The 19,209-nt window shown below is 42.3% G+C and overlaps 1 protein-coding gene across 3 annotated transcripts in view; it reads left to right on the forward strand.

Annotated features, from left to right (window-relative positions):
* SOX5 (SRY-box transcription factor 5) overlaps positions 1 to 19,209 on the forward strand; it is a 441,228-nt gene that overhangs the window by 243,610 nt on the left and 178,409 nt on the right. For all 3 annotated transcript variants that reach the window (XM_086920362.1, XM_086920351.1, XM_086920354.1), the window contains one exon: positions 1,639 to 1,707. In XM_086920362.1, coding sequence (XP_086776488.1) covers positions 1,639 to 1,707 — 69 coding nt within the window. The remainder of the gene's footprint in view (positions 1 to 1,638; positions 1,708 to 19,209) is intronic.

Below are 19,209 nucleotides of genomic sequence, written 5' to 3' on the forward strand. Positions count from 1 at the left end.
CTGTGATAAAAAGAAGAAACCAACAAAGAAGAAACCAACCCATCGACTTCTAGCATCACTTCGGAATCTGCCCCGCTTTTCGACATTGTGCTACTGCCTGCTCTGGAGCCATCGTCCCTGCTCAACGCAACAACCAGGACTTAGAACGCAGGCCTGACGCTGCCATAGCACCTCCGAAGCTCCACCACTGTGGGAGTCTCAAGTACCGCATCACCACCATCCGAGGCACCCAACTTCAACTCCGTCCCAGCACCTGTGGCCTCATAGCGTGACATCGACACCGTGAAGCGATGCATCGCTGCAAACAACGTATCACCTCCCTGCAATGCCTCTGGGTGTCTGTGGCTCAACAATGCAGCACTGCCTCCAGGAATTGACACCTCACTTGCCTTAGTGATGGCTCACCTCTGTTGGGCAACGGACCATCCACGAGAGTCGAAGCGCCAGTGACCTGCACAGCAATAAGGAACTGACCCCTCACCCGCCTATGTGATGCCTCACCTCCCCGGTGCCTTGCATTTTCTTCGGTTCTCAACATTTTCAAGGTATTGTACTGGTTTCAGTGCGACTCTGTAGCCGGCCCACACTCCATCACGGTCGGTCCGAACTTGTAGATCGACTTTATTAAGCATGTCGAGAATAGCACCAGCTGGAGCTAGTGTTTTCTAAGTATAACTGCATTTTAATATTGAACAATTCATATCTTGACGTGTGTCTTTTGGATATTTTGTCATTTTGGTATTGATCTACCCAGATAAATATTGACTATTTTTCTAAACTGGTGTGGAGTGCTTTGGCGGTGTTTTCACTGTGGTACTTTATGTGCCCAAATACTTCACACATGGCCTCTGCCTAAGCCTGACTGCTCTGTGCCAAGCTACCAAGGGGGTGAGCACAGGTTATCTTTGGTGTGCAACTTACTTACCCTGACTAGGATCGGGGGTCCCCACTTGGACCAGGTGCATACTAGTGCCAACTAACAATTGCAAGCAAAAATATTCTTTGGAGGCTAAAAGGCAAACTGCCATAGTTGCCCCTGGCATGTAAAGGAACTACTTTGTGTGTGGAGGTGCTCCTTGTGAAAGGGCAGAATGCCATCACTCACATTGAAGTTAGCCAGTGGCTGAAGTAGGCTGACTCATTGCACCATGCTGCATTGTGTGGTAGGTGGAAGAAAAATGTAAATGACACAGTAACAAACCAATGGAAAGTATATGGCTGAAATCCCCTATATGCAAGTACAATATTGTTAGTAAAATCAAAAGGTCAAAACAAAATATAGCCCTGAGCAATATCTATAAATTTACTAAATGTCTAAGAACCAATGAATCATGACTCAAAACTATATCTACATGAAGCATTGCATACAGGATTGCTGTTTCTAATGATACAAAGACATGGGACCACAGTAACATTGCTGGCTAGGTGCATATATAGCATGCAGTGGGCCCCTTGATATTCATTTTTTCACGGCACCAATTGCTGTGCTTTGAGATGAAAGATTCATCTTGTTGCTTCCTCGTCATGAATGATGGTACTTTCAATTCTGTCGGCGTACTTTATGGGAAGTGAAGTGTGTCAGTTTTTTTTCGCACAGATTACATTTATTTTATTTTCCAATGTTCAATTTCTCCACAGATTGCAAGACAGCAACAGCAGCTCTTACAGCAACAACACAAAATCAACATTCTTCAGCAACAGATTCAGGTCAGAGAGCGCTTCCTCCCATTTACTCTCTCTCGTTCTTCCCCACGCTATAGTTTTCACCACAAGAATTTGAAACAGAATTGTGGATAGAGAATCGTCATTTTTTCATATGTAAGTTTGCATATTCTTATGTGCGTTTTTTTTTGTTTAACTGGAAGCTAAAGAAACCACTAAATATAGATTCGTGTGAAAAAAACACAAACTTACAATACAGGCATTAAGGATTTAGGAGGAAAAGTAACAGTGAAGGAGTGGGACAGAGTCATTGTATGAGAGGGAGGAAGAAAGAGAGATGCATGGATAGATACATGATAAAATCACAGATGGGCTTAGACAGAGAGATAGATACACATGTCTGGCTTTGAAGGAGAGAGGGGTGACAGTTCCGATAGCTAGATACACAGGTCGATCAACGGACCTGGGGTTAGAGAAGGAAGAGCAGAGTGAAGAGAAATGATTCGATAAAAGGCGCATTGCATCGTTTAGAATTGAAGCACTAGTCTTCTTTCAAAATGTTCAGACAGTCACTCTGGCTACTTAGAATGAAAATAAAGTGTGCACTAAGAGAGATGCTGCTCTGTTTTTTTTAGTCTCTCTTTGGTTACACCGTTATATGCTCGTCTTTCATGTGGCTTTAAATGTTGTAGAAAGAAGCACACCTTGAATCTTTGTACTCTCCTTTTTAGAGCAAACCTAAAGTTGGATTCTTGTAGGGGTGGAGGTGATTAAGAGATACCAGCATGATACTACCTACATAACATTTATTTAAGACAGATTGAAGGGTGTGGAGGAAATCCATGGCTTCCGCTCGTAGTTTAGTTGTAAAATCTGATATCATTCCTGTTGAAAATGAGGTCCGGCTACAGCTGGGTATTTGCACTTTTTATGTCTGACTTGACAGCAGAGCATCACATATTGTTCCCAGTTCTTTGTCATATACTTTGACATATAGTTAGGAGTGAGAGGTAGCTCAACCCTCTCTGCTCTTCCTATTGGTTGCTTGTTATATCATTTCATCTCCTATGGAATGCTTGCAAGGTAATGCATGTGGGACTTAAAAGTAATAAAACATTGAATTACTACATATTAAATTATTTATCTTATAGATGCATTGTATACAGGAAAGAATAGTTTTTGTTTTGTTTTTTAAGTGCCACAGGCTTTTGAAAAATAATTTAGTCATGAATCCAAATGCAAGTCAGACCTATTGGTTTTGCTGCTGTTTGTTGAAGGAGACCAGGGTTCACTGCTAATTACAGTCATCTTGCTGCTGGCAGCGCAGTTGAGGCTGTATGAAGAGAATCTTGTTTCAAGATTTAAGAGTGAGTAAAGGGAAAAAGATTTAATGGAATTTCAAGATAGATTTGAGTTTTTGTGAAATTCTGAGCATACATCGTTAAAAAGATTGTAATTGCATTCAAATGGGCATCTATTGGGAAGCAGAACCTTTTTATGCCCTTTTTTAGTTCAACTTGGGCAGCGCTGGCGCTGCTCTGCGAGGCGTGCTGTATTCAGGTAGGGACTTGAAGCTCCGCCTAACCGTCGATCATATTTTTAATTGGCTTGTGTTACTGTCCACTGTAAACTGTGGCTGTTCATTTGTGAATCGGCTTAATAGTCCCTCCTTAGTACCGCCTTGTCTCATTTTGTAACCTCCCATGGCGACACCCTCTGTTACGTATGTTGTTTCTCTGTAGGCTTTCATTACAGCCTCCGAGGGCTATTTTCTCAAATATCTTTGTCCTGTCTGCAGGACACACTCTCTCCTAACACTTTTTATAAAAATGTTACAGCACAAACGCATTAGCAATGCAATAGGTCTCGCATTTGAGAATGGTTAAGCTATTGGCATTGTAAATGGCAATGCCTTTTACTTATTAGTTTTAAAAACAACACATGAATACAATCCATTGTCATTTGCAATGCCAATAGCTCAAAGTCTTGTAAATGCGATCTCCGTTTGCATTGGAAATGCTTGTTGATCTTACGGATGCATCCACATTGAGGATTTTGTTGGTGGATTTTGCACCAGATGTTTCACTAGCTAGTTTAATTTTGGTCCTGTGTGATTATTGTATAGCAAGGGGCAGTTACAGGAGAGTGTGTCCTCTCACAAAGCCTTTTCAGATGACCAGACAATTGTGCCCAACCTTAGGGCTATCATCACCACCCCTCTCTGTCTCAAGCTTTAATTAATGAAAATAAAATACCTAAAGTCGTAGCCCTTTCTTTCATTTTCAACGAGCACAGCTATAATCAATCTGAAGAAATGTTTCATCCTGGTGAAACATATCATGAAGCGTGCCACAATGTTGTTTTGGCTTAGGCCCTAGACCAGTCCGTGTGGAGCAATTGGTTCACTACCTTTTAGCAATGAATGTGGGGTGGATGCATGGAAGAAAATAATCTGACTGGAGTATATATGGAAAGATGTAATATGTCGAGAGTTGGAACTTAATGGCAACCCCATCTTTGTAGAGAAAAAAACAAGTGACCAAGCCACACACTTTTTCTGTTTAGAAAAATGCTGACGCAGGGAGGTTTATACTGATAAAAGTTTTAACTGGTCAGATAAAATGATATTAAACAAATGCTTGGTGTAAAAGTGTATCGTACCCATGTGGAATTAGTAGTATCTTGCTCACGTGTTAACATTTTAACGATGTACTACCACTAAAAGCCTAGCCAGCTAGAGTGCGGGGCTCCCACAGATACTGCCAGTGCAGTGAAACGGATAGTGAAATTGAGGTGCATACTCTGTATCCCATTGTACGCTGACTGTGGGATGAAATTGCTGATGCTCTTTTTAGGTCAAAGTCTACCAGACAGCAGAACTGTCGGGTTTGCTAAAGGCATCTTGGGGACATTAAGAAAGCTTCCCTGGGAATGCATTCCACCCAGTTCTTAGCATCGGCATTGCAGTTTGTAACACAGTTTTTGGCTTTCTGTTTGCTGGCTTAATTTGTTTTAGGCTGTCCAGTGTGAGTTTGTCCCTCCCAAGGAGCAAAGCCACCTCACACTACCTCTCCTTGTATTCTTCCATGAATTCTCCTTTCTGTAAGCAGGCCTTTAAATCTTGTTCTTATCTTGCCATGTTTGCTGTGCATTCAAAGACAGAAGTCCAATACCAGGCTCTGTCTTCCGAGAGACCTTGGCGTTTACATTTCTTTCCCTTACTTCAAAGTGAGAATATATATGTAAATATTTTGCTGGATACTGGGGGCATGAAAGGGTTTTGTCTATCCCAGAACAACATTTAAATGAACTTTGGAAGTATTTTAGAATATGTTAGAATTAGGAAAGCACAAATGTAGCATGTTTTCTGTTTTCTGCAGTGTGTCGAAACAAATACATAAATATGATCAAAGCAAATCAATACACTAGGTGATGCCATTTCCACACATTATTGTTTTGTGCACTGTATGGGTTCATTAATAAAGCTGTATATCTGTGCAAATGTAATGGTCATTTCAATTGAAAATGTGTTGTCTGTAATGGCAGTGTGCTACCACACATTGCACACTCCACGCCACTCCACTCTGCACCACTCCACGCCACTCCACTCTGTGCCACAGCATTCTACTCCTCTCTACTGCTGTCTACTCTACCCAACTCAACTCTACACCACTGCACTCTTTGCCATTGCATTCTACACCACTCCAGTATAAGCTACTCCACTCTACTCTGCACAACTCAACTCTAAGCCACTCCACACCACTCTGCAACACTACACTCTACCCCACTGTACTCTATGCCTGTGCGCTCTACTCTATACCACTCAACTCTATACCCCCGCACTATATGCCAATCTACTGTATGGCACTCTAACCTACTTGGCATCACTGCACTCTACAACACTTTACTCTGTCATTGCATTCTACGCCACTGCCCTCTACTCTGAAACAATCTATTCTATGCCACTGCTCTCTGCGTCACTGCTCTCTGCGTCACTGCTCTCTGCGTCACTGCTCTTTGCGTAACTGCTCTCTACGCCACTGCACTCTATGCTTCTGCACTCTACTCTGGACCACTTTATCTCCTTCTCTGCTCTCCATGCCACACACTCTACACCAATGCACTCTACGCCACTCTTCAACACTCTACTCGGCAACACTGCACTCTCTGCCACTGAAGTCTATGCCACTGTACTCTGCACTCCTGCACTCTATTCCAATGCACTTTACGTCACTCTACTCTGCATCACTCCACTGTACGCCAATGCACTCTCTGCCTCTATAGTCTGCCACTCTGTACTCTACGCCCTGTACTCTGTGCCACTGCACTCTATGCCAAACTTCTCTGTACCACTCCACTCTGCACAATTGCACTTTGCTCTGTACCATTGTACTCAACACCACTGCACTCTACACCAGTGCATTCTATGACAGTCTACACTTCTGTACTTCACAACACTACTCTGCAGCACTGCACTTCAGGCCACTCTGATTTTCACTACTGCATTCTATTCCTATGCACTCTATGCAACTGCACTTTAAGCCACACTACTCTGCATCACTCCACTATACACCACTGCACTCTGTTTCTACACTCTGTACCACTATAGAGTGTAGTGGTACAGAGTGCAGAAACAGAGTGCAGTGGCTTAGAGTGGAGTGATGCACTGTCCTTCCACTATGCATAGGGTGACCAGATTCTCAAAACAAAAACGGGGACAGGTCATAGACATAGAATTAGGACTACGGTTTGCAGTATCCATCAACATAAAAGCAAGACAAGGTGACAGCTGTCATAGACATAGAAAAGGGACTACAATGACAGCTCCCTCCACAGACGAGATGAAGCATTACAGACGACAAATCAGAGGTCTTTTATTACTACTTGAAAGTCCCTTTGTGACTACCAAAATTCATAAACTTAGACTTTTGGTCAAAGGTTACCATTGTACTGACGCTGATAAGACCATGTACAAATCAGCTGGAAGTGCATATATATATATATATATATATATATATATATATATATATATATATATATATATATATATATATATATATATATATATATATATATATATATATATATATATTTAATTTTTTAAAGAACTTTATTAGTCTGTATGATTTCGGACACAGCTTGCAGCCACAACCTGGAAGTGCATATTGTCACTGCACTCTAGCACTAAGCAGTGAGCCAGCTCGTGTGGACCTCCCCATTCTGCTGGCTTTCAAGGCCAAACTCAAGTTGAATTTGGGCAGGAGAGGTGTGGGGAGGCAAACGGAAGGGCTGCCTGTAGATCTTAAGAATGTACAGAATGAGTGACTCCATTGTATTGCCTCTTGGCCACACACACACGACTCGCACCCACACACAGACTTGCACATAGCGGCCATCAGTGAAACGTACGCACAACAAGCATGGCACAGCACCTTTCACAGGCCGGCTGATGTAACATGATTTCTCTGTGCTGGCCTAGATGCTCACTTGACACTTCCCACCAAATTTCTTATTAGTAGCTCAAGGCTGCCGGCCCCGTGGGATCTGACCAAGTAAGTGTGTGCTTCACAAGGCCCGAGGCTGGCTTGCCCAAAATGCATGGGGAGGCATGCTCCAGTCTGCCCCGGTCAGTTTTCACTTGACCTCACTGTGGTGCGCCAACAGCCCAACTGTGCTTTAGTTGGATGATAATAGTAAATTAAATTAAGAGCTTACAAGGTGCTTCTAGGTGTCTCTCGAAGGTGGTGTCCATGTTTGTGAAGGCGGCTGATACCCAGATGTATACCTGTGGTACATGACTGCTAGCTAAACTGAAGATGAAGTGCATTAAAACTTTGAAACAAATGTCTAAGTGTTGCGAGAGACTCGTTTTTAAAATTATAAACACTACAGCGCACTATCGGTTGGCTATACTTGAGAGTTCCCTGCGCCTCGAAGTGCTTTGCTGGAGCTGAAACATTTTTTTTGCTCAAATTTAATTTAATGTAATATATTTCCCTCTCTTCATTGCTTGATTGTGCTCGCTAAAAAGTGTCACTAATAGTTCTTCAAATGTCACTCATAATTACATAGAAAATATGAAAATGTCACACATAGCAATATAAAACCTTTGGCAGCCATGGCTGCTTAGTCCTGCTCGCTAAGGACTTCCCTCTGATTTTCGGAACATGAGTGTTTGCAAAGTCTAATTCGGCCGAGACATTTCAGATGAAGATATTAAACAACGTTAGGGCAAGCATTTAACCCAGTTTCAAGTCATTTATACATTCCTGGATATGCAGTTTCCATCACCAAGTTTGATCCTAACCCGTAAGTGGCGCTGCGTTGTACAAAGAGTAGGGAAATCCTGAGAGAAAGGTTCTCTCTTCAAAGGATTTCCCTTCCTGATACAACGCTCAGCTCACCTAAGTGACATCACGTTAAGCAAAGAGAGCATGCGAGCGTCTGCTCAACCGAAACACCAATAAAAAAACAGGACATTTCTATGTTCACCCCGGACACTGTTTAAAAACCCTACATTTCACTGACTTGGAGAAAAGTGTCGGGACAACAGGACACTTCTCCAAAAACAGGGACCAACCGGGGAAAACGGGGATGTCTGGTCACCCTAACTATGCACCACTCTGCGCCACTCTGCTCTATCCACTCTACGTCACTGTACTCTAAGTCACTCTAATCTAAACCCCTGCACCCTATGCCACTGTTACTCTTCACCATTCTACTCTGCAACACTCTATGCCAATACACTCTACACCAGTCCACTCTACTATACACTACTCCACTGTACGCCACTCCAATACACAATCTATGCCACTTCACTCTCTGACACTCTACTCCACTCGCCCCTACGCCACTAACCTTTATCCATACTGAACACCAGCAACACTGGTGTAAAATATGGCTGAAACACTTCGGTGAATCCAATAGCTCTTGCGTAGGCGAGACCTATTGGCTTTGCAAATGCTAGTTAAAGAGGTACTTTTGGTCTCATGGTAGGGTAGTTTTATATTTTCACTTAAGAAGGTAAAAGTTCAGAAAGTGCCACTTTCAGGAGCCACATTCAGCCAGGAAGTTGTTTGATTATCCGTCCGTTCCCGTTTTATTGTGTTTACTGCTAATTTATAAATAGGCAAAGAGTGTTCACTATATTGTTTTAATAATTATGTAGGATTTAATGAGAGGGGATATTTGCATGGGCCTGAAAGAATATCTGCCTGGGTGCTTTCACTGTTATGGTAGCTGCATCTGTCATATGTATACTTTTTGTTGTAGATGGGGCCTTTCTCAGAGACAGCTAATGCAATTAAATGTAATGATTTACAATAGTATTCAATTCACAATGTTGTTTACATAGTCCTCAGTATAAAGAAGTTGTTGTTGCTCCCCTTCCTTCTGTGTGAAAGTTATTCTAAGGATTATTGACTCTGTTTTAACAAATATAATGAAGATATGTTATTCTTGGACTTGTTTGAACGTCTGAAATAAACATAATGAGGATGTACAGCTGTGTGGCAGTCATCAGGAGGGGCAGATGCTGAAGTGACCAGAGGCAAACTAGGTGATCTGGAAGCACATTATCCACATGCATTTCAATTGTGCAAGGCTGGATTGAATTGCAAACACTCTTCAGACTTTTTAAAACTTTTTGACAACTCAGTGGTGTTACATAGGAAGTAATACCCAAGAGCCCCATGTCCGCGGGTCTTAAGGGTCACACACATGTGCAGTCACTTGTGATGCTTTGTTAGTCCAAAGAGCCATTGGTGCGTTTCAAAAAGGAACACAGGGCAGCTAAATGCACATACATTCCAGTGCTACGGGACACAGTGGAACAAAGTTCCTAGCAGGGGTTCAAGCAGAGTTCATATACATTTCTGTTTAACGTATGTGAAGTATATTTCTATTGTATAAATAGTACTCCCTCCTCCAGTTGCCCTGCCCCATCTAGCTGGAAATGACTCATAATTAAGTACAGAGGAGGCCCACCCACTCTATTGTTTTTAAACATTGAGCAGTGTTTAGTTTTGCTGTAATGCGGCCCTTGTCCCCTGTAATAGTTCATTATTTGACTAAGTTTTTAACTCTACTAGGACAGTTATGGAAAACCAATACTCTTTACTTTGCATGCAGTGAGCATCGACGGCTACAGAGAATGTAAGGTTCAGAAGAACTTTGTTTAGTGTAAACAGAATGCAAGCATTCTGCATTATGATTCATCAATTATTTGCATTGTGCAATATTAGTTGTGGGTATTGTAATTGTATTTTAATTGCATTTAAATAGCGCTTTCTACCCCAGATGAGACGTCAAAGTGCTTTTCAGCGAGTAGCATGCTAGTAGTGAATTAGTATAGTTTAATATGAAAGTAATTTGAGTGGTGGATATGTTCGTTATTTTTGATTCAGAAGGATAGTGGAGGGATAGAATAGGGAAAAGGTTTGCATTTATATACCACTTGTTACCCCTGATGGGGTGGCGAAGCATTTTGTTCGGCGAGTATCGCGCTATTCCGGAACCCATAAAGGATTAGTGGTGAATTAGTATAGTGAAAAATGAAAGTAAATTGAGAAGTGGATGTGCTAGTCAGTTATTTGGATTGATAAGGATAGCGGAGGGATAGAAGAGAGAAAAGGGTTTGCATTTATATAGTGCTTGCTACCACTGATGAGGTGTTGAAGCTTTTTTTTGGTGAGTAGCACTCTACTCTGGAACCCATAAAGGATTATTGGTGAATTAGTATAGTGAAATATGAAATTAATTTGAGAGGGGGACATGTTAGTCTGTTATTTGGATTGAAAAGGAAAGTAGAGGGATAGAAGAGAGAAAGATTTAGAATTGTTTTTTGTAAGTTTGTTTTGGAGGTTGTAGCAGTAGGAGGAGGCTTGGGATGAGTAAAGGGGTTATGGAGAGGCAAGAGACACAGGGAAGTGTTTAGAAAGGCTTTATTGGATCGTCCCTCCATCTCTCATACATAAAACAAACGCTTTCCATATAGGCCTCACAACAACTGTGTGCTCTGCCATACATGCATGGAAGGAAGAATTTGGACATGGTAACCATGCTTGCAAGCTGTAGCTTCAACCACAGCATAAATGAGAATTTCACATGTAAACTTCCCCCTAAGCCATGCTGATGCAGCACCCCAGAGCTACATCAGTGCAAGTAATGAGCAACACAAAAGCAGATCATCGTTGTGATGCCCAGAGAGAAGTATCGCCAGCACAGGCAGCGGCTGCTGGATATTAGGAAAGGTTCAAGGTTGAGGCCTTAAATTTAGTGCAGGGACTTCACTTATTTCCTGAGCTCCTCTCACATCAGGTCCCAGCGACCCAGGCCTGTGAGGTAGATGGGCCAGACTGCTGGGCCTCCCTCCGAGAATGTCCAAGCTGGATACATGATATTCTGATAGTCAGCAGTCTTGCTGAAAGATCCCGGGTGATCCCGGCTGCAATTTACTGCTTTATTGACTGGAGTCAGTTTATGGTGCAAGAGGTGATCTTCTAGTTCAGGACTTCTCAATGTTAGGAAGTTGGGTTTTCATGTATGTGAGGGTGCATGAGAGATCTGGAGCTGAGGAGCAGTGGTGAAGAACTCTTGGATTCTTCTTCCATCACAGCTGTGGTAAGAAATTGTAGCGCCTGAGCCCGATGGGCTACTGGAGAAGTTAAATGACATTGTCTGGTCAGCAGGACAATCTCCTGTTGTAAAGAGGAGGAGAGAAATTAGATTGGAAATACAGCTGGTTCTGGCAGCTTTGTTCTGGGTACCAAACTAAGAGCTAAGTAGCCGAGGAATACTTGCCATGATGGTATTCTTGCAAATGGGAAATTGTGTGTTCAGGAGCTTGGTTTATTAGTGCAAATCTGGTGTTTGTGAGAGCTCTGGGTTCAAACACATTTTTCTATGGTGTTTTAGGTTAGACATCTGGCCTGGATAAACTTCAGTAATTTGCTTGCACTGGAGAGGAATGGCGTTATATCAATCGGCGGACGTTGTGTTCCCCTTTTTAAATATTAGGACTATGGACATTAGATGACATCAGATTGTATTGATGCCTTTTAGAAAGACCTTGCTCAGGCTCACATATATGCGATTGCTATTCTAAAAAACATGTTCTTGGTCAATTCCACTTCAGCTGCATCTGGCAGAATGCCAATTTCCTGCTCAGCCAATAGACTTCCCAAATGTGTATGAATGGGGTACGTTACAGAACCTTGATCACCATGAAGTGAACTGGGGACAAGCTAAAGTGTGAGTGGCAGACAAAGAGAGACAAATTCAGGATCTCCTATCCGATCCCTTTTTGTGGTATTTCCTTCACACAGATTTTCCATCTCCTGCATCCACTGTGAGTTACGCTTCCACCGATTGCTAAATGCCATTTCAGGTGCACAACTAAACTTACCTCGATGGTGTAAGCACTGAAGACCCACGGCTACCCTAAGATCTGGACTGCAACATTAAGGGGCTCTCTGACTTCTAAATAGGTTATGTATTCAATCCTCAACGCAAGTCCTCAGCATCAACGGTTAATTTCTTTGAAGGGAAGCTGCACAGTAGTATTTCACCCATTGAGAGCCTTTTAAAATTTTTACTGTCTGCATCTTCATTACTCCACCGCATTCATCATGCAGGCACACTTACCAGGTTCCAGAAATATTGTTTTTGCTACTGCTTTTTAAGTCAGAATTATTTAAGAGAGTGCAATCTGTGGATTGACTATTGCATTCTTTATTACTGTCCAGGATATACACTGATCTTCTTATTCTATTAACCAAATTACACCAAATTGCTGCTAGATACCTAATCGTACAAAACTTGCCATGCTACGCTTAAATCCTTAAAGATTTCTGCTTAAGTAAAAGGTGTGAAATTCACCCTGCTGAGCGGCGTATTGTTAAAGACACTTGACACGTTTTCCATATGGCAGAATGAACAGGAGCAGCTTCTATGTAAATGAAGGTGTTTGAAACTGATTTGAAAATATGGTGGAATATTTGGCCCAATTCCCTTTTGTTTCTACCCTCCACTACCACAGAACGTAGAATCTGGAGTGTGTCCCGTTTCCGTTTCCACCTGCCTTAGAGCTTTAACTGACCTCTACTTCAACAACTTCATTGCCAAATGCCATAACTTTGATGGTGCTATTATTATGACATCCTGATAGACCCAGAGAGGGATCGATAATGTTAAAGGATTTTTGGCGACCGCCTCTTGAAATATCTAGGACCATTCTTGGCGCTCCATGAATCATTCCTAGCCTAAAACAGAAAAATTGAAATTCTGGAAAGAAATAGATTAAAGCACACTGGTAGTGTCACAGTGACTACTTTACATCCTTCCTTGCTTGCGTAAGCTGTCACAAGCTTCGGGGGTGTGGTGTAAATCTATGCAACCAAATATCTCCACCCAGTGATTAATAAATTCAGTCTCCGACACGCGGGTGTTTTACCTTAGTTTGTAATTGCCATTGAGTAATGTATCTCTATATATACACCAAAACAAAATATGTTTGCAGTTGGGCTAATTACACATCTAATAGGACATAGTGCAGAAGGAAAACATCCAGAGCGAGTAATGTGGAAAATGGCGGCATGTGGTGGGGTTGAATGGAGAAGTAGCATATATGTGGAGAAACCGTTTGACACAATGGTCCTTTCAGCCTGCTGTGCTTGCCCAGTACCCTGGTGATATGTTGATTTTACTGTAGGTAAAGTTTGCGTGGAAGGAAGAAAGCACCAGGGTTTTGTTGTTTCAGGTTGAAGCTCTGCCCTTTCCAGCCTAGCGGACCTCTCAGACAGACCCCCATTATTAAATAAACGGCTGCAGGTTTATTGACAAGTCGGTGTTTATTCCCAGTTCACTTTGCAGTCTGACGTGAGTGCAAAACTGCACGTGAATAATTATGTTTCAATGAACGGGCAGTGTCTTTACCAAAGAGCCTATTTTACTTAGACCGCATCAATTTAAACTAGTTAAAAGCAGCAGTGATTCTCGATAAATTGTTCATGTCAAAAGAAAGCCCTTCAGATGGAGTACGGAAAACGCCATAAATAACAGTAGAACAAATGCGTGACTGATGAATGGCTCCTTTCTCTATGCCATCAACTAGGAATGACTTTACTGCGGCCCGGCGCATGCGCGAGCGCCGAGTGACGCAGTTGTCCGGCTGGTCAGGAGTTCTGTGAGAAGCAGCTGCCTTACGCAATCCATATGCGAGCGAACCTTCCAGAACCGCTAGGCTGTCTTAAGACATATCAATAATATCTATCTGCGGCATGAATTAGAAAAGGCCGTTCGTGGTTGAGCCATTTATTATCCTTGTTTTTAAAAAAAATATTTTTTCTGTTTTCTTTAGATTGTAGATCTTTATAGCAAACTATATGCATAGCGCATACTACATCTTTTCCTCAAAATATGGTTGCCGGTTGGCAGTTGCACTTCTGGAAATGCTTTTAAGCCTGCTGTCTGAATACTGCGAGTGAGTCGAGTGAGTCGAATAATCCTGCTGGCGAGGAAGAATTTTGCCAGTACAGAAACACAACTTCGAAATAGAGTTTATGGTAAACCTAACAAAAAGAGTGTGCATTCAAGAGGTTAATCAGAGCTTATCTTTTTCATCTTGGTGCGAGATCTGTAATTCACTGAATATCTTTTCAGGAAGATGCTTAGGAGGTACAATCTGAGGGCAAACACAAAGTGTTTGTGCTGTGTTCGGCCTGTGCAGAGACAGGGCAGAATGTCAAACGGAAAAAAAAACAATATTTGACGCTTTTTTTGCTGCGCTTACATTTTTCATTCTGCACGAACTTTACTTACACGTATATTCCAGGTGTTACAGACGTGATCCCAAATCTCAAATACCCACGGTCAAGCTGAGGTACCTGAAGATAAGCAAGCCTGTAACCCGCCTCTGCTCCGCTCTTCACTGTTGGATCTTGAGATGGTCATGCATTTCTTAAGGTTTATTTATTTATTTATTTAATACATTTGTAAGGCGCAACAGCTACCCTGAGGGTTTCCCGGCGCCTCTGGACCCTAACCTGGTACCACCGAAACCTGTCTTTCAGTCATTAACTTGCCACAGTAGAGGCCAGAGGAAATGTGGTTACAACCCAATTCTACAAGAACGTCAATGAAATCCCCCCAGTCTACATCCAGTGCAAGCTTCCCTGCACCATCTTCAAGGCTGTCAATAATAAAGCTGCATTACCAAGCCGAGAAACTCTACTCCTCAAGTAAACTCTGCATCACATGGAGGTCCACCATCAAAAGTCTCCTGAAAATGCAGATGGGAAGAACAATGAGTAAAGGTCATCTTTCTCCAGCTATGCCCCTGGATTCTAACACCAGAATTCCATGATTTTGCCCCGTCACTCTAGAAATACAAAAAAAGGTAAAGGCAGTGTTTTTTTCAAACCACTGTCCATTAGCTTACTCCTATCACACCATTGGTCCTCCCAACTTTACCTTCTGTGTATGTAACACGTATGACCTGTATAGGTGGCCTTTATGTACACCCTAATCAATGATTTGCTACATTTCTGCTTACAGAAAAAATGCTTATGCATGTGTATACATTTTCTAGTTGTGAAGCCTAAACTATTGTAAACCTGGCACATGGTCAACAAAGGTGAAAGAATGGCAAGAAGAAGAAAACTGTAGAAAAGAACTGCAGTGTTAAACCCAATAGTTTTGCATGTGGAAAATCGCTTTGCATTCCTGCACACATGCGCACACACAAATTTGAAAGTATCACTCACACACACACACGTGCAAAGAGGTGGAGACCGAGGAGGGGGGCATGAATTGCTGAAAACTGTTACAGGATTAGAATACGAGTGAATAATCTCAGAGGAGTAATCTGTTCTTGACAGACTGCTGTGTGTAACCTGGTTCCAGTCCTAGAAATCTTTGACCAAATCCATGTCTTACTTTTTCCTTGAAAATGAGAACTCAGTTTAATGGTATGCAGTGCGACCTGTGTGTAACAATGCACATACGCAATGCACAGTCCCAGCTCAACACAACCAAGTTGTTAAGTCTTGAGCTCTAGGCCCACATGCTTTGTGAATAAGTGACACAAACACATAGGTATAGTACTTAGAACTGGGCCACGAGCACGTGCACCCGGGCTCAGTTATTAGCAGGGTCACCTGACCAGTGATGCCTGTGTTGGCTGGGTGCCGGTGGGTGTAAGGCCAGCCTGCACGGGAGGGGCTGGTTAAAACATTAAAATGTGTCCAGCAGGACATCACACAAGTTATCTGCTTTATAACAATTTTTTGTGCCTCCACATAGTGGTGCAAGATAAATAAGGAAGTAAACATAAAAAACATTATGCGTTGTATAAAGACAATTCAGAGGCGCTCTTATTTCCGACACTCTCACTCACTTGTGCGTCCTCAAAGTCATTTTTTTAGGACTCGGAATTTTCCTTTGTAATCATTCCAAAACTGAACATGCGTCCTTTAGCCATTTTAAAATGCTTATAAACACACCACATGATTAATATAATATTTTATCAAAAATGTTAAATGCATCGCTGCCCTGAACCAAAGATAATCATAAACAAGAAAATATATGGTATTCTCGCTCCTTCCTCAAATCTTCAAACTTTATAGAGTGAAAAGTAGAAATCCACCTAGTGCTGTTTAACTGTCTTATTTATAATTTAAGGAAAGATGGCAATGAGTCCCTTGCTCAAAAAAGACCTGTGAATCGAGCCTGGAACTGGCTCGGTCCATTAAGCCAATGTGTTAATGGTTTGAATACGTCTTCATGGGGGACAGTCCATCTGCAAGCTGCAGAGCTGTGCCCAGTGGGCTCGTAGAAGAGGGACATTTTGTACCGGCTCCTGATGTGCCGAGAGCAGCTGTTTTCTTTTGACTTGTAAACAGGACCATACAGGATTCACTGAGGCAGGCCCAAGAAACATTCACAGCAACCTTTCCCATGACTTCCCAGCGGTTTCCAAAACAACTAAACGTTGTCGTCTGAACAATTGTTCTCAGAGATCCCAGTTGCTGATTGTCTATCAGACTGGGGCCCACCCAAGCGAACCCATATCACTGCACACCAACTTTTCACCGCAAATTCGATCAAGTTTGTGAAATGTGGTTTCCAGTAAAAATCTGATTTAAGTGACACTATCATTTCTTGAATTCAGTATTTATATTTTTAAATGCCCGCCAACATTCCGAGAAGTAAAAGGGTTTTTCTAAATAGAAGTATTATATTGCCAATCCTTCCAACTCACTTGACACCACCATGTGTCACACGATATTGGATTCCTTCACACAGTCACTCTGTGAAGAGCTGTTTTTCCATGGTGAACTGGAAACCCCTGCACAGAGTGGGTATCCAAGTCATGTATGGAGGCTTTGAACAGCTGATGTACATTACAGGCTGTGAAATATTCTCAGGACTGCAGCCTCAGAACGTTTTCTCCTTTTTTTTCGTTGGGGGAGGACCCCAGGATGTGCTCTTCACAAAACACCCCCTCCTTCTCAAAGAGTCAAAGATTTTTAGAATTTGTCAGTTTTGTATTGTATTCAACTAAGAACATTGGCAATTCAATGTGTCATCACTTATGCTGATACATCTCACAGTGGCGGCTGACATGTACAGAGGGTGGTAGGGCACAAAACTAAATAAATAAATAAAATAGACTTACATTCCAAGACAAGATCCGACTTCCTTCAAGAGGGATCTTAAGACCTACCTGTTTCCAAGAGCAATGTAGTGTGCTTCACCTGATGGAATGATATGGTCTCAGCGCCAGGGTACCCTTTGGGTGACAGCCGCGCTTAACAAGTATCAATACATTACATTACAGCGTGAAATCCTTCTCTCTCGGGCGTCTTATGGATGCCGGATGCAAGAAACTGCACTACCCTATCCTGGCGTTGTTCTCACAGCACGAGAGCAGCTCCAGGATTGGATAGAGCAGGCTCTCGTCAGCGCTCCTAAGAGCACTGGAGGCCTGTGCTTTTTCTAACACAGCTGTCTAAGACAGCTAGGTTAGAGAACTTAAGAATTCGAGTGTCCGTCTGGCCATCGCAAGACAGCCGGCCAAAGGGACATGTGCATTTTAAAGTGTACTGCACAGCTCCCTGCTGCTGCCACATAGCAGCACTGGCACTGCCCCATCCTGATACTTAATTCTGGACGTGTTGCTGAAAAATAAAATGGTAATAAATAACCTTTATTACCATTTTATTTTTCTGCTCTGAGGCTAGTGGATCGATGCACCTGGGCTCAAAAGGTGGAGCCATCCCTGCTCTCTCAACCTTAATTACTTGCAAAAACCCCCTTTGATTTCAATCCCATTCTGGTATGAACGCGCTTGTATGCCACTTCCATCATCTTCTTTTGTTCATCCCCAGTTATTAATTTACTTTATGTGATGTACTTTTGTTTCTAAATAAGATAAATAGATTAGAGAGGGACAAATGGGACTGATCCTCATATTGGAATGGCATAAATGTGTATATTAACGTCACTATTGGCTGTGAAGGAATACAAAAAATTCTGCACTGTCGCCATTTTAATATCCTTATCTTGATTTTTCCAAAAGTTATTCTGCATAACCTAGAATTGGAAAGAGGTTGGTACCGCTGTATGTGTCACATCCTTTGAGTACCATAATAAAATTGAATTTGAGTGATAAGTTGCAGCATATTATTGTCGGAAATGCTAAAGAAAACAGTGCTGACCGGGGCTCTTCACCCAAATGCCACTGATACAGTCATAAAGGTATGCAGCTGGCATTTTTATAATTCCAATGTGTTAATGGTTTGGAAATCTAACATTTTGACAGTGAAATGCCTCATGATATTGAGCTTGCCCCATGTGTCTGAAGACGATTTGGTTTGAGGTGGATTTACTGATGTCGTTTTTCTTGTTGGATTGAAGAATTGAAGGGTAGAAGATGTACTTATGTGGTACTTACTCAGTTAAGTGGCCCTCCTTAAAGAGCAAGATATTGAAGACAGAAGGCATGGCAAAACATTTACATATACCTAATTTTAATTGGTAACTTTCATCCAGGGCTGCTGGGTACCTCGTGCTCGACCGTGGATGAGAAAAACGTGATATTTTAGCAAATCTAAATTAAAGTACAGGAGGTAGCATTCCAAGCTACTGACATGACAATGGATGGCCTAGATCGAGTCGGGAGGGGCGTATCCCCAAATGAGATGCTGGTCTGCCGGATCACACCAGGAATGGTGTTCCTGCACCTGGATTTTCAGGATCTTGGAACACCGGGCCCAATTTTACTTGCTAGAAGATCAGGTCGGTAAAAGCATGTGCAGATTTGACAGGGGCTGTATGCTCCTCCATGGCATAGGAGGGGTTAAGGGTCCTGCCTAGCCTTCTCCTGTACCAAACGGAAGCATGCAAATCTCCCCTGTCAGGCCACATCTTGCTCTCGCCCTCTCCGCATAGGCCCTCTACTCTCAATTACTTCCTGCTCAGAGCAGATGGTAAATGAGTGCATTAACCCATATGGAATGGGGAATTCATTGTGTCATTTGACCGAAC

Source organism: Lissotriton vulgaris, chromosome 1_1 (genome assembly GCF_964263255.1).
Source record: "Lissotriton vulgaris chromosome 1_1, aLisVul1.2, whole genome shotgun sequence".
Lineage (NCBI taxonomy): Eukaryota > Metazoa > Chordata > Amphibia > Caudata > Salamandridae > Lissotriton > Lissotriton vulgaris.